Genomic DNA, 16,932 nt, shown 5'->3' with positions numbered 1-16,932 from the left:
AATTAGCTTTAAAAAATAAAATAAAATAAACAAACATTAGAAGTAACTAAATCTAACCAAATTTGCATCTATAATATGCTGTCCCAAGTTTTAGTTCTAATGTGAATGTCTTAATTTGCTAGTCGACATATGGATATACATACAACCAGATTTACTCAAAAATCTCTTGCCAATGCTACTGTGAAATAGCTAAACTAGTATCAAATAAAACAGATTTTCAAAAAGGAATCATTGGGAATGAAAACTCTAGCCAAACATCCTTTGGTCAGAATGACTATGGATAGGTCCCAGAAAAAATTGAGGAATGTCCATACAGAGGTTCAGGTGATACTTTGTAACAGGAGAAACCATGCTGAAGTACCATGTCTACTATAGTCCATCTACTCTCTAAATGCCCCAGACAGGGAGGAGAAGGTAGGGAAAGCAATGATCACTACATCACAATGCAGAATACCTTAAAGTTAAGGGCTTTGCTTTAAACCACAGTAACTACTTGAATACCAAAAACTGAGAGGAAATGCATCCCAAGTGCAAAAGAAACTGTACATACAGTGGAGGATGGAAAAATTAGAAGTAAAGCTGTAGACTATAACAGTTCACTCTCCTGCCCATCTTCTGTGTCATTCTTCAATAAATAGCTGGACCCAATTAATGAATCAGCATGAGAATTATGCCTAGATACTACAAAAAGGAGGACATTCACAAGAGGAATTTCCCAAGGAAATGTGAAGAGCTTTCAGTAGCCTCAAAAAAATAAGAAAGTTTTCAATAGCCTCAAAGAAAATGAAAAACAATTCCTCACTTAAAAAAAGAGCTCAGAGAAGATACATAATAGAGAGTATTATGGAAGGTTTTCATCAGAGAATTCAAGAAAGAACTAGAAGAGAAACAAAGCAGAAATGAAAATCATTCCAGAAACAATAAAAAACAGAATTAAACATGACTATAAATACTGGGACAAGAAAGACAGTTTATATGAAATTATATAAAATAAACTGAAAAAGAACAAAAAATAAAGAAAAAATGACAGAAAAGATAGAAGAGGAGATCCAATATCTGCACTGTTAAGAGTTCTTAACAAAAAGCACTAATTAATAGAAAATACATTTAAATATATTAGAGAAGAAAACTTTTCTGACGAACACTCATCACCTTCTGGGGCATGGGGATGTGAACTAGAGAGAAGAGAAGGATTCTTCTCAATACATGAAAAAAAAATACTTTTGATCACAGTAACAATAATGATGTTATTCAAAACCGACAGACAAAGAAGTTGGGTTTGGCTGCTTTGTCCCCTCACACTTGACTTTCTTCTTGCCTACACCTGAAGCTGTCAGTAAAGCAACCATCCTGGAACCATGAGGAGAGGCTCACACACAAACACACGTGAGTGAGTAAATGCACTGAGGATAGCAAAGCAGGAAGGTAGGCTCCTGCCTTGATGACATCCTTGGACAACTGCACCATCTGTCCAACTGCTTACCTTCAGAACCACTGTTATGTGAGAAACAGAAACCTTTTACATTTTTTTAACAATCACCATCCCACACATCACACACACACACACACACACACACACACTACTCCTAAAACAAAGAGAATCTTGAATCTTCAGACTGAAAGATGCATGTCCCATTAAAAAAAAAATGGTAGAGAACCACCATCTGTAAGACACATTCTAGTGAAGTTACTAAATTTCAAAGATAAAAAATCAAGCATGAAGTATCAATAAGAAAGTATCTAGACAACAACAACAAAAAATAGGACAGGATTGGAAGAGACTATGGCTGACACTGGGCTTCTTCTCCACAGTTACAAAAGGCAGTATCTATAAAGTTCAGAGGGAAAAAAAAGTATAACCCTAGATCTTTATATCCTGTCAAGGCTCTCTTCAGGAATAAAATAAACATTCTCAAGCAAGAAAGAACTCAAGGAATGGTGCACTTACATCTCCTCTTGAAAACAAAAACAAACAAACAAAAACAAACCCAAAAGCTCTAAACTCCAGATGGCAATTAAATGAATGTAAATAAAGAACTTAGTAATGAAAAAGTCATGTAAAAAAAACTGGTGAGGGACTTCCCTGGTGGTCCAGTGGCTAAGACCCCACACTTCCACTGCAAGGGGCATGGGTTCGATCCCTGGTCCGGGAAGTAAGATCCCACATGCCGCGTGGTGTGGACAAAAAAAATAAATAAATAAAAAACAAACAAAAACTGGTGAAATTTCTTTAGGAATAATAACCCTTGCTGTAAAGAAAGATTTCACTGAAGTTTAAAGTTTAATTCTTTCAGTTTTACTTCATTTTTTAATGATAACTTCGAGTAAAATTAAACTCTGATAAATAAAAATGTACAGTATGATTTTTGTTTACCTATCCATCCATCTTGCTCTATATATGAATAGAGAAATGACTGTATGATGTTTCATCAATGCTTGTTTGGGGTAGTGGGATTTTGGATAATGTTTACTTTCTTATATATTATTTTCTATGTTGCTATATATACGTAGTTTTTAACAGCAATCACATATTATTCCAAAAATAATAAATTTTAAAAATAATACTTAAAAATCAAAAAGAGTAGATACATATAACTCAAGAGCACCTGGCTGAAAGGATGGCTGCCCGAAGCAATGTCTTGAAGAATTTTGGGAGAATCTCCCAGATGGTCGTAGCTGTAAGTGAGATCAACAGGGCTGCCTATAAGGGCCACTTTTAAGTCATTGTGGAGCCAACTGAAAGAAAACAACAGAGTTTTTAGAGCTAAATCACTAAGTTAGCAGTTACTGGTCTCTTCAATGCTATGTGCTACATCTATTTAAATTAGAAAATGTTAAAAGCACTAAAGCCCTCCCAGAACATTTAACTTTAACAGATATTATTGCGTACCTTTCAAAAATAAAGTGTTGTAAAAAATACAGGCATACCTTGGAGATATTGCTGGTTCCTTCCCAGACCACAAAATAAAGTATCACAATAAAGCAAGTCACACAAATCTTTTGGTTTCCTGGTGCATATAAAAGTTATATTTACACTACACTGCAGTCTATTAAGTGTACAAAATCATTATGTCAGAAAAACAATATACACACCTTAATTAAAAAATACTTTATTGCTAAAAACATGCTAAACATCGTATGAACCTTGAGTGAATGGAAATCTTTTTGCTGGTGGAGAATCTTGCCTCGTGCTGATGGCTGCTGACTTTGATCAGGGTGGTGGTTGCTGAAGGCTGGGCTAGCTGTGGCAGTTTCTTAGAATAAGACAGTAATGAAGTGTGCCGCACCGATGATCTCTTCCTTTCATGAACAATTTCTCTGTAGCGTGCAGTGCTGTTTGATGGCATTTTACCCACGGTAGAAATTCTTTCACAATTGGGAGTCAATCCTTTCAAATCTGGCTGCTGCTTTATCAACTTAAATTTATGTAATATTCTAAATCCACTGTTGTCATTTCAACAATTTCTTCACAGAATTCACCAGGAATAGATCCTATATCAAGAAACAACTTTTTTTGCTCATCCATAAGAAGCAACTCTTCATCCATTAAAGTTTTATCATGAGATTGCAGCAATGCAGTCACATCCTCAGACTCTACTTCTAATTCTAGTTCTCTATTTCCACATCTGCAGTTACTTCCTCAGCTGAAGTCCTGAGCCCCTCAAAGTAATCCAGGAGGTTTGGAATCAACTTCTTCCAAACTCCTTTTTAACACTGATATCTTGACCTCTTCCAATGACTCAAAAATGTTCTTTTTTTTTGCGGTATGCGGGCCTCTCACTGTTGTGGCCTCTCCCACTGTGGACCACAGGCTCCAGACGCGCAGGCTCAGCCGCCATGGCTCATGGGCCCAGCCACTAGGCGGCATGTGGGATCTTCCCAGACCCTGGCACGAACCCGCATCCCCTGCATCGGCAGGTGGACTCTCAACCGCTGCGCCACCGGGGAAGCCCTCAAGAATGTTCTTAATGGCATCTAGAATGGTGAATCCTTTCCAGGTTTTCAATTTACTTTCCATCAGTAGAATCACTAGCTATGGCAGCTACAGCCTTATGAATGTATTTCTCAGTAATAAGACCCAAAAATCTTACTCCTTGATCCATGAGCTGCAGAATGGACGTTGTGTTAGCAGGCACAAAACAACATTAATCTCATTGTATATCTCCATCAGAGCTTTTGGGTGATCAGGTGCAATTATCAATTAGCAGTAATATTTTGAAAGGAATCTTTTTTTCTGAGTAGTAGGTCTCAACAATGGGCTTAAAATATTGAGTAACCCATGTTGCAAACAGATGTGCTATTATCCAGGCTTTGCTGCTCCATTTACTGAGTACAGGCAGAATAGATTTAGCAAAATTCTTAAGGGCCCTAGGATTTTTGGAATGGTTAAGTTGAGCACTGGCTTCAACTTCAGGTCACCAGGTGCATTAGCCCCTAACACAGTCTGTCCTTTGAAGCTCTGAAGCCAAGCACTGACTTTTCTTCTCTAGCTATGAAAGTCCTTCTCCAGCAATGGCATCTTTTTCCAATATAAGGCTGTTTCGTCTACACTGAAAAATCTGTGGTTTAGTGTAGCCAACTTCATTAATTATCGTAGCTAGATCTCCTGGATAACTTGCTGCAGCTTCTACATCAGCACTTGCTGCTTCACCTTGCACTTTTACGTTATGGAGACAGCTTCTTTCCATAAATCTCATGAAACAACCTCTGCTAGCTTCAACTCTTCTTCTGCAGCTTCCTCACCTCTTTCAGCCTTCAGAATTGAAGAGAGTTAGGGCCTTGCTCTGGATTAGGTTTGGCTTAAGGGAATGTCATGGCTGGTTTGATCTTCTATCCAGACCACGCAAACTTTATCCATTATCAGCAATAAGGCTATTTTGCTTTCTTATCATTCATGTGCTCATTGGAGTAGTACTTTTAATTTCCCTCAAGAACTTTTCCTTTGCATTCACAACTTGACTAACTGGCACAAGCGGTCTATCTTTTGGCCTGTCTCGGCTTTCAACAAGCCTTCTTCAGTAAGTTTAATCATTTCTAGCTTTTGATTTAAAGTAAAAGATGTGCAACTCTTTCTTTCACTTTGACACTTGGAAGCCATTGTAGGTTATTAAAACACACCAACATTTATTAAATTCACCATATTATATGGGTATGGTTTGTGGTGTCCCAAAACAATTACAACACTAACATCAAAGACCACTGATCACCATGATAAAATGTAATAATACTGAAAAAGTTTGAAATATTTTGAAAATTATCAAAATATGACAGAGACACAAAGTGAGCCGATGCTGTTGGAAAATGGCACCAAAAGACTTACTTGAATGAGGGCTGCCATAAACTTTAAATTTGCAAAAAACACCATATCTGCAAGTACAATACAGCAAAGTGCAACAAAATGAGGTAAGCCCGTACACACCAAAGAAATTCAATGAATTAATTTGCTGTGTTAGAATGCTAACTCTAAGCTAGCTATAAACAAAGACTTTAATTTTAGCATAAATGATCTGTAGTTTTTATTTTGTCATACTTACACAGCAGAGTCAGTTACCTCCTAATTATCCATTAAGGCCATTTAAATAAATTTCATAAAAAACAAACTACATCATTCATATTTATTCTCTATGACAAGGAAGTATGGATCCAGCTCCTCCAAAAATAGTTATAAATGTGGTGACCATGTAACTCTGGTTTGTCAGAGACAGTGGTGGTTTTAACCTGTCATCCTGGAGTAATTAACAACTCCCCTTTCTACTCTCAACAGTGTCCCAGTTTAGACAATCAATTATATGGTCGATCTATTAAGTCTCTAAGATATAAAAAGATGGAGAGTCATTCTACAAAATAACTGGCCTGTACTCTTCAAAAAATATGTCAAAAAAGGAGACTGAAGAGTCATGACACTAACTGCAATGTGTAACTCCAGACTGGATCCTGGGCAGGAAAAAAAAAATTTATAAAAGAAATTATGGAAGAATCAGTGATATCTGAACACAAACTATAGATTAGATAAGAATACTGTATCAATAGTAAATTCTTGATTAAATAATCAAATTCTCAAATGGAGAATATCCCTTGTTCTTAGGAAATCCACACAGAAGTACTCAGTGTGGGATAAAAAGAGCATTATGTCTACAACCTACTTTCAGATGGTTATATTCAAACAAATATATACATGGAGAGAGAATAAAAAAATATATGAAACATGAACATTGACTAATCGGGTGAACATTACACAAAAATGGGTATACAAAGAACATTTCAAGTATCCTGAATTATTTCAAACTAAAAAGATAAAAAGATCAGCAGGGGGAGAAGCGGGGAATGGAGCTGTTAGAAACTGCCCTCCAATTATCTTTTGGAGTCTCATTCCCACTAACACTATTTGGAATCAGCTAAAATAGTCATTTTTTCATATATAAAACAAATTATCATATAAATGTTTTTAAAACCCTGAATATTATTACTAACCTCTTTCGAATTCTAGCATTAAATAGTGGTGCCTCAAAACGTGGATTTGTACCAACCAGGAGGACAACATCTGTCTCTTCCACACCGGCAATTGTAGTATTAAGAAGATAATTGGAACGTAGATCTGTGCTAGAAACACGAAATATAAAATGCAAGTTTTACTTTAAAACTAATACACACTGACAATCCATGAAATACTCTCCTGTCATCAAACCCATGGCACTCCCAGACAAAAAAAGAATCTATGAAGCATTCTTAAATTACATCAAAGGTTCAGATACTTATTAATAACTGGATTCTCTAATAGCTCCTGGTCTGACTTTGGTCTATATGTGATAATAAGCTGGTTGGTATGTTGGAGTATCCAAGCTGTCACATAAAAGTCACTGATGCCATAGATGTGTTGGTTTAAACACAACTTGTAACCAGAAAAAAAAAAAAAGAAAGAAAAAAAAAAGAAAGCCTAGATTCTAGCTTCAAACTTCTCACCCAGCTCCTGTGGTAGGGAAGACCTCTTCAGTGCATAGGGTGTCAGAGTCCACTCTATTAAGTAAATCTTTGAGAGATACTAGGGCTTCAGCATCCACCAAGCCACCTGCGATTGCTGCCACATCGTTGCCTTGAAAACTCTGCAACTAAAAATGGATGGAAAGGCTATCACCAAGAAACCTTCATTCAGCAAAGGATCACAATGAAATGTTCAGAAAACAAAACAATAATGTCATTTTCAAGTACAATAAAAGGAACAAACTTCTAACTAAAACGTTCTCACATTAATTATTAATCTGAAAGTGAGAAGCAGAAGCATATGTGGGGCCAAGGTTAATAACATCAGCCTGGAATAAAGATGTATGTATGTATGCATGTATTTATTTATTTATGGTCGTGCTGTGTGGCATGTGGGATCTGATTCCCTAACCAGGGATCGAACCTGTGCTCCCTGCAGTGGAGGTGTGGAGTCTTAACCACTGGACAGCCAGGGAAGTTCCTGTTTGTTTTTAAATTAGGAACAAAGGGTCTCAAAATGAGGTCTGGAAGATGAAGACTGTGGAATTATATTTAAATACAACTTCATCTGAAGGATCTGTCATTCCTTCAAGCCCTTTATGTATGTTGCTTTTCTCTGACCAGAAGGCCATTCCCCGTTTTTGCTCTGGCAAGCTTGTATTCATGCTTAGACTTTGCCTAAGGAGTCACCTTACCTATGTGACACGATACCTGGTTAGGCATCCCTCCAATGTGCTCTCTCATATATCATTTTCTGCACAACTACCCAAAGCAGCATATGATAATTGCTTAATTATGCATCTTTTCCTAAAAGACTGTGGGAGGTTAAGAACTATGTGCTAGTGGTCTTTATATCCCTACATCTAGCATGACATGTTGTACAGTTCTCAATACATGTTTTCTTTTTTCCTCAATAAATGTTTGTTAAATGGAAGATAATCTTGGCAAGATGAAAGAAGTGAAGAGAAACATATCCCCTCTTCATTAGAAAGATGTGCCTTGGAAATCACAAATATAGTTATTCTATACTTCAATTTTTTACCATTCCAGCTACACGAGAGAGTGCGTCCTCCCAGGTGGTGTATGTTAAAAGCCCCTTTTCATTTCTGACCATCGGCTCGGTAAGTCTTTGACGTTTTAGCCCATCATAGGCAAATCTAGATAACAGAAATTATACCATTTGTGGAATCTTGTTAAAAAAGGCAACTATAATTTTCAAGTTTAAAATCTAAAAGAAATGTTATTAAAATACAGTACTGGTTAAAGGTCAAACAGAACAAACACTTGGATAAAATAATTATTCCAGGTTTCTTTGGAGATGAACTAATAAATATTCTACAAACATCATCTAAAACTAAAATACCACCTAAAATGTTTGAGTTCTTATAATTTATTTTCAGCTACCTGAATAATCTTAAAATTACAATACAAAAGAAATCTGGTAGCTGAAAAAGCCAAACCATTTATAAAACTTGAGTATCTTTAGATATTTCATCAAAATTATATTGTGCAAATCTAACTTATATTTAGCTTCTATTCTCCAATGAAACAGAGGCAAACTGAAATAGATAAAGTATCTTAATTTACTTCAATTTCTCTATCTGGGAGGAAAAAACATATTTCTCAACATGAAAGCCAGTTAATATGAAAGCCAGTGATATACCTAGGACTATTAAAGTCAGTTTTGTCTAATTCTCTATATAAACAGTCCAGATTTCAATAGTCTATATACATTAATTTGCAAATATAAAAGACTGTTCCTTAATATTAAAATTATTATAAAATTTCCTTTAAATCAAGTCCAAAAGTTAAAGGAAACAATATAGCACATACCTGGTTTTATCAGAGATCCACTCTTCATTGATGTCCTCATGTATCCTTGGCAAAATCCTCATTACCTCTCCAGTTCTTGTGCTGACCACAATATTACTTCCAACTGCATCCATTACATCAATGGATTCTGTCTTTCTAAGAAAATAAACACATATATTTACTAGTTGATTTTGAAAATAAAAAGTTTCTGTTACTGGGTTTACGAAAAACAAAAAATTTTACAAATTTCCTTTCTGAATTTCTAAAACTAAAGGAACTCAGAGGAACTGTGATTTAAAAAATTAAATAAATAAAAATAGATAAATAAAATAAATATACCCTCATATTTGAACAGACCGTAATGCAAAAGTGAAGCCTTTAAAACTGTTATCTAAAACAGAAACCAACTGGAACAGCTGCAAATAGCGAAATATGGACAATTAGAGTATCAAAATAAATAATAAGAGGGGCAAGATTTTGGGGTATGGCTGATTAAGGAGCTTGACAAATCCTCCCCCCAAAACCAAAAATAAAGCTAGACAAAAACTGACAAAAGCAACCAATTCAGCTCTTTGGAGAGCTAACAAAAGCACACAATATCATGAAAAGCTTTCATGTGTGGGAAAAACTCCTGAACTTCAAGAAAGAACAGTGGAAATCAGTGGTGTTCTGGCTTGGGACTATTCTTATCCCCTTTCCTACCACCTTGAACTGGAGGTTCTGCCAAGATGGGACAAGCTATGAAGACAGGAGCTTCTTTCTTTCCTACAGACAAGGCTCACTCGTCTTGAAGAAATGGCAAAAGTTGTCTGTGGAAGTGGTATCTTGGAGGTCATTGAGCCGAGGAAAGTCAAGAGTACTAGCCTGAGGCTGTAGTCACAGTCAGGGCAAGCATTCCTAGTGGAGGCTGCACATATGTGCAGCTGAGACCAGAGAGAGCCCCAGGCTATTCATACTCTCCTGGACAATAGAGAGACCCAAAAGACCTGGTGTAAAGTACAAGCTGGGTAGACTTGAAAACAGCCTTATCTCTGAATATGAATATGCTCTTCTATCCACACACAGATCCAATGGCAGAGGATGAAAGCTTTACTGGCTCAAAGAATTTAAGCACAGTCATTATCTGACTACTAAGCTATACAGACGCAGGAGCAACTCCTAAGAAGCCTTGCTTAAAAATAAAAACAAGAACATTAAAATATGTTCGAAGAAATAAGGAAAATCATGTTTAAAGATTAAAGGGAAGTATGAAACATTGAATCAACAAAGATTCCCAGTAAGGATACAGAAATTACAAAAAAGAACGAAATAGAAATTCTGGAGTTGTAAAGTATAACTGTAATAAAACAAATCACTATAGGGGTTGAACAGCAGATTTGAGATGACAAAAGAATGAATGAATGAACTTGACAACAGATCAACAGAATTCATCCAATCTGAAGAATAAAGAAAAAAAAGTTTTACAAAAAATGAATAGTGTCTCAAAGACCTGTGACACAACATTAAGTGTAGCATTTGTATGTATTATGGAGAGGAGAAAACACTCTCTATTTAGACATTTCAATTATGTACTGTCTCCTCCCTGCCCCCAGCTCCCTAAACCTTTTGTATACACAAATACATGGTTTAAAGTCTGGAATTTTTTTTTTTTTTTTTTTTTAAAGCCTGGAATTTTAAGATACTCCCATATACTCTGGTACTCTGGTAGGAGTTTAAAATCAGAAGGCAATTTGATGATATATTTCTAGAACCTTAAAAGTATACAAATTTATTGCAACGATCTATTTCATTTCGTAATTTAATCAGAAGAATCAGAGATATATAAGAAAAGTTATAAATATGTTTATTTTAGATTTGTAAGACTTCCCTGGTGGTGCAGTGGTTAAGAATCCACCTGCCAATGTAAGGGACACTGGTTTGAGCTCTGGTCCAGGAAGATCCCACATGCCACAGAACAACTAAGCCCATGTGCCACAACTACTGAAGCCCACACGCCCAGAGCCCGTGCTCTGCAACAAGAAAAAGCCACCGCAATGAGAAGTTTGCGCACCGCAATGAAGAGTAGACCCCACTTGCAGCAACTAGAGAAAGCCCATGCACAGCAACGAAGACCCAACACAGCCATAAATAAATAAATAGATAGATTTTAAAAAATAGATTTGTAATTATAAAGAACTAATAAGAACTAATTAAAGTATAATATGTATACGTGGTTGAAATTTTAATGTACAATGAGAGGAAACTATACATTTTTAAAAATCAAGACAATCTTATTCCTTGGAAGAACAAGTGAATAAAATAATTTTGTGATTAAGTACTTTGGAATTAATTTCCAAGAAAACTACAATTAATTTGCACAGTTTCATCCTATCCTTCAATTTAACAACTTATCTTCTATTAAAAGGGTTTTACTTAAAGCAAATAAATAAAAACTTGGACCAGAACAATTAGAACTCATGAAGAAAATGAATCTTAAATTTTTTTGAATAGTACTGAATTAAAGGACAAAAAATACCATGATGAATACCTTGTTTCCCAAGGCCGAGCAGTAAAGGCATAGGGCTTAGAGGTCAGGGCACCTACAGGGCAGATGTCAATGATATTCCCAGAAAGTTCAGACATGAACATCTTTTCAATGTATGTGCCAACTTGCATATCATTTCCTCGGCCTGTTGTTCCCAGATCATCTACTCCTGCAATCTCACTTGCAAATCTGCAAGATAAAAATGTACCATCAAATGGTCAAACGCAGCAAACTTACCTCATTTCCTATTCATTATCACAAAGGTAATGATTTTCAAAACACTAGAAAGATAGATTTTCAATGGAAAATGTAGTCCCTGAATAAAAATAATAAATGTTTCCATTTAATTTGAGGTGTAACACACGTACAGAAAATTGCACAAATCATGTGCACAGCTCAGCAAGTTATCACAAAGTTAATGCTTGTAGATTTTGATTTTTAAATCCAAGTAAAGTTGATATTAACTAAAAGTAAAAACTTATTCATTTTACTGGCTTATGTAAAAAACACTGAATACAACATCCCTCTTCTTTCACCAAATAAAAGTTGATATCCGTTCCAGCGGTGTTATTCCACCAAATTTTGTGAATATTAAATAAGTATACAAATGATATTGCAGAAGAGAGAAGGAGAAAAAGATTACCTGATGCACCGAGTACACTGTATACATCTAGTCATAATGGTTTTTACCAATGGCCCAATGTTCTTGTCCTCCACAGCACGTTTCCCCTCTAAAAACCGGCTCCTATCACTTCCAAACATCATGGACTGGTCCTTAAGTAGATTATGAAAGAGTTAACCAAATTTTGCTAACAAAATTAAAACAAAAAGATTTAAGGAATTAGACTACATACCTGCAGATCACATTCACCTCCCTGGTCACAAATAGGACAATCCAGTGGGTGATTTGCTAGTAGGAACTCCATCACACCTTCCCTGTAAAGAAAATTGTAATATACATAATTACATAAATTGCTGACATTCAAAATGGTTTACATATAGCCTATTTAAATAACTGTCACAGATGTATACTCTCATATAGTTAACATGGATTTTACATTTACTATAAGAAACGCCAATGTAACTATCATAAGAGTAGTATTAAATACATAATCTAAAAAATGTTTATAGGAATCCAGAATAAAACATCATTAGAGAACCTAGAAAATTGAGTTTTAACAATACAGAAATACCAAAAGTTGCTGAATGGTCTTCAGAAAACACTGGCATTAATTCAAAAAAACATGAATGTAAAGCAAAAACAAACACAATCAGTGCCAGTACAGTACAGTACAATATCACTGCAATAATCTCAGTTCAATAAGCCCCAAACAAACTCACTGTTACCACAAGATGAGCAAGGTTCTAAACAAGGGATTTTAATGCTGATTCTGCTGTAGGCTCAGAACCATAAACACCTGACTTCACCTCCTCTATGTGTACTCACTTCCAACTGCTCCTAGAAGCCAAGCACACCAACTTCTTCAGAGTTTGATACTGAATTTCTCGTCTATGGGAAGGTCTACATACTGAAGTGTGCAATTTTCTGCTCTAATAAAAGTCACTATGCCGAGTTAACAATAAAGTACCTGGCTTTCTTAGTTTTCTCTGAGTTTGTCAGGATATTCCAACCTTTCATTACTGGCATGGCACAAGCAGCTACAACCTGGAATTTCAATGCAAAAATCTCTAAGTATTTGTATTTATTTGTAATTATAAGTTAACCCAATATATAAAAATATTAAATTAACATTTGAAAACCAGGAAAGAACAGAGTATTTTTGAAGACTGAGTTTAGTTTTCATATTTATAATATGATAATCTGGCACGATACATTTCTCTTAGAAACAAGACATCTTAATTTTATTCTAATAATTAATGAGATTTTTTATAAGAGGCTCTGAAATGGAACATCAAATAACTGTGTTTTGATTAGCAGGCAGTACTGAATTAAAATTGCACAAGCCAAAACGAAATTAAACTGAAAGTGAACCTCTTCACTGCAACCCTTTTCTCTAGTGAAAATGGCACAGCATAAGCACTTCTAATGTGCTGCTTGGCAGTTCCACATCCTACTTGTGTGTCACACACCATTTGGAAATAGTGACTGCTCTAAAAAGACCCCTTTAATTTCTCAATGTTACCATTATATGCCACTTGCATTTATATAAAGCACTTTCTTCAATGGGTTTCCAGTTTTGAAATGAAGAGAATCAATCACACAAAAAATAAATTTATAGATAGAAGTAAACAGAACCAGATTCTCCACTACAACAATACTGATTATAAATAAAGTCTGCTGCAAGATTTAAAGTTTTCTACCTTCTACAGCATGGTGTGGAATTTTAGGTATCAAGTACCTTAGGAGCTTTCTCAATTTCAACAAGGCACATCCTGCAGTTTCCAGCAACAGACAACCTTTCATGATAACAGAATCGAGGGATCTGCATGCCAACCTTCTCACAAGCCTAGGAGACAAAGTAAAAAATGTTTGCACTAGAATAACCTGACCTCATCCTTGTCTAAAACACAGTAAAAACAAACAAAAAAACATGAGGCCATCCCCTACCTATATTATTACTCCTACCTACAAATATCTGTAACTCGATCCTCAAAGAGATTTCCCTCCTTTTCTTTCCTCTTGATTCCAACCCCTGTCTGCTCTGAAGCTACCTCTTTAAAGATCCTCACCGTGCCTATACCTTATGTGGAAGAAACTGGATAAAGAAGCATATTCAGACTGTGCTAAAGGCTTGACTCCCCATTTCTATTCTGGACCATTGTCTACAAAGACTCCTCCTTCAAATTCTGTCCCAGTGGTTTCATACCTTGACTTCCTCATTGACTAGCCCTCCTCCTTTAGATTAGACTCCACTTTACACCTTCCAGCTGACTATAATCTGGTTCTATCTTTGGCTCCAAATACCCCACCCAGGACTCTCACTCCCTTCCCAGTTCCCATTTGCTTAGTGAAGGATATTAGTTCCCTCTACCAATTATCCCTGCTCCTTCTCTGAGCCTACAAATGTACTCAAACTTCCTCTAGAATTAGTTCTTCCATCCTTAGTCCTCACTCTAAAGCAATCTCATCGATTTTCAATATTTTAACTACTTAGCAAAAACGTATGGAGTCTTCCTGTGTGCTAGATGCAGTGGGTCAACTGTCCCAGCCTTCACACTAGCTCATTTACATACGATTACATTCAAAACTTCATCTGTGGCCCTGATGGTCTGCAGCCCTGATAGTCCTCCACTTCTTTAGATGTAAGTAGGCATTCACATGTGTACACTCTACAGACAGTTAAAATTCAATCTATTTTTGTCCCCTACTATACATCCCCAAATAAGCTAACAAAGGCAGAAATCACAAAAACTCCTCTGCTCTTCATCATTCCTAAAGGCCTGTCTATCTACATCTCACTCTCCCCTGAATATACCCTCTTGTTTTCATTCCCATTGCCACTATTTTGGGCCTTTTCACTTCCTGCTCCACTAATGCAAGATATACTCTTTCTGTGTCTCATTCCAGTCTTATTATTCTCCAAACCACCATCCTCTACAGTCACTGTCATACTGCTTAGTAGCCATGAATATTCTTGATGGTCCAAACTATAAGCTCTTCAACATTGCATACATTGTCTTTAATGGCCAGACCTTCTCTACCAGAATAATCTGATTTCCTGTTATCTCCTCTTCTACACATACCTTATGTTCCATCAATACCAAACTACCTGAAGCTTCCTTGTCCACATATAAAAACCTACTCATCCTTTAAAATCTTCTCAGAGGTCACCTGAGATATTCCTGACATCTCTTTCTACCTATACATGCCAAAATACTCTCCACTGTACATAATTTTGTTATATATTTATGTTTACATGTGTATGCCTGACAGTCTAGAAATTACTGTTAAAATGAATAAAGAGCATTTAGCTCTGCAATAATTTACGATGGAATGAAGCACTTCTTCTACATGACCAACTCTGTTAGTTCTGGAGGAATTTGGAGAAATTAAATATTTAGGGCATAAATTCGAGAACCTACTACCCTCCATTTATCTGCTTTGTAGGACACATTCCTAGAAATATTATTAAAAATAGAAAGGTTACATAAAAGTGAAAAGCATCAAGCAGGCTCACAACAAAGGTCACCTTTTCCCCAAACTTACCTATATTAACTAATAATTTATTTTAGGTAACTTAAAACTTCTAAACGGGAATTTATTTGAAGGCAGAAGTGAAACAAAAGAACTGCCACAGTTCACTTAGAAAGTCAGAAACTGATAAACGATAGCTCACTCACTCTGAAATGCCAAGATTTCAAACCAAACTTATTTTCATATAATTTTACTATCTATATATAGTTCTTTAATGAGCATTTGTCAAGGAATCTTGAAAATTTTAGAAGCAAATGAAAAGTATAAAGAAAATAAATTATTTTTGTTTTTTTTAAATCAGAACATACACAAAAATAAAGAATTAAAATGAATGCCTACTTGGAGGATGGTAGTTCCTGGTTCCACCATGACAGACTGACCATCAACAAATACTTCAATCAAGTTGCTTGCTGCTGTGGCAGTTGTTCGAACTGACCATCAAAAATATTGAGGTGAAAATGAAATTAACAGAGTTCAAGTTATTACAGCAGAGGATAATGGATTAATTAACCTTCACATCTAAATTTTTTCCTCATTTTGTACTATTCCCTTCTATTTCTCTAGATGCAAACTTCTAAATTACTGACTTAGAGGAAAGCTTTTCCAGTCCTGAATACCAAACAGAATATGGCTGTCTACTTTTAACAGCAGTTTAAGTTGTAACTTTTCATACCACTGAAAATATGTTCCTGGGAAGACCACTTCTCAAAAGCAGAATGACTGCTTTTTCCATTTTGGCACTGATGGGCAATTCCTACTACTTTCTATTCCACGATAATTTCTATAAAATGTTTAAAGTTGTATTTTGAAAATTATTCTATTCAACTTGGGTCACTGTTTCCATTTTTATTTAAAATATATTATGGGTCTTTCAAGAAACATTCCATAAACCTATGAATTTACAAAGACAGAAAGTCTAGTACCCACAAACGCAAATTCAAAAAAAAGACACTCACCACATCCTTTAGGAGACTTAGAAAGGCTCACTAAGGCCCTTCTTACAGGTATCCTTAACATATTGCTAAGAATAAAACAAAGAAGAGTTATATTATCATAGGAAAAACAATGCCAATCACAAACTTTTCGGTAATATTTTATGGTTTTAAAGCACTTCATATATATATACATTATTTCATTGAACATTTCACAAGTCCTGATATTTTTCCTGAAATTCTAGAGATGAGAATACTCCATCTCAGATAGATTAACTGATTTGTACATCATTAAGAAGCTGAGAAGGAGCGGCTAGCACATAAATTTGAATCTTCTAATTCTATATAAAGGGCAGTTTTGCTGTTTTTAATTATAAACAAATGATCAAACTTAATATACTACTATATAGTAAAATAAATTTCAAGAATTAACAGTGAGTTTATCATTAATTGCTATGTAAAATAAAGCCTACCTTTCTGCCTTCATTTCCTGCTAAAATGCATTCTAACATTCTACGTTCTGAGCAGTT

At 35.5% G+C, this 16,932-nt stretch overlaps 1 protein-coding gene across 1 annotated transcript in view; it reads right to left on the bottom strand.

Annotated features, from left to right (window-relative positions):
• Window positions 1-16,932, bottom strand: part of NDUFS1 (NADH:ubiquinone oxidoreductase core subunit S1) — a 33,698-nt gene that overhangs the window by 13,559 nt on the left and 3,207 nt on the right. The window contains exons 2-13 of the mRNA XM_022567504.2: window positions 16,427-16,491; window positions 15,810-15,901; window positions 13,675-13,782; window positions 12,904-12,980; window positions 12,169-12,250; window positions 11,958-12,088; window positions 11,318-11,503; window positions 8,812-8,946; window positions 8,021-8,135; window positions 6,961-7,106; window positions 6,472-6,600; window positions 2,607-2,736 (exon numbers count right to left, since the gene is read on the bottom strand). Of these exons, the coding sequence (XP_022423212.1) occupies window positions 2,607-2,736; window positions 6,472-6,600; window positions 6,961-7,106; window positions 8,021-8,135; window positions 8,812-8,946; window positions 11,318-11,503; window positions 11,958-12,088; window positions 12,169-12,250; window positions 12,904-12,980; window positions 13,675-13,782; window positions 15,810-15,901; window positions 16,427-16,487 (1,392 nt within the window). The 5' untranslated portion in view covers window positions 16,488-16,491. The remainder of the gene's footprint in view (window positions 1-2,606; window positions 2,737-6,471; window positions 6,601-6,960; window positions 7,107-8,020; window positions 8,136-8,811; window positions 8,947-11,317; window positions 11,504-11,957; window positions 12,089-12,168; window positions 12,251-12,903; window positions 12,981-13,674; window positions 13,783-15,809; window positions 15,902-16,426; window positions 16,492-16,932) is intronic.

This window comes from Delphinapterus leucas, chromosome 8, assembly GCF_059928025.1.
Source record: "Delphinapterus leucas isolate spDelLeu-1000000601 "Yukka" chromosome 8, BTC_Dleu_Yukka2, whole genome shotgun sequence".
NCBI lineage: Eukaryota > Metazoa > Chordata > Mammalia > Artiodactyla > Monodontidae > Delphinapterus > Delphinapterus leucas.
Note: the sequence above shows the minus strand (reverse complement) of the source record. Positions and strands in the feature narration are given on the sequence as shown.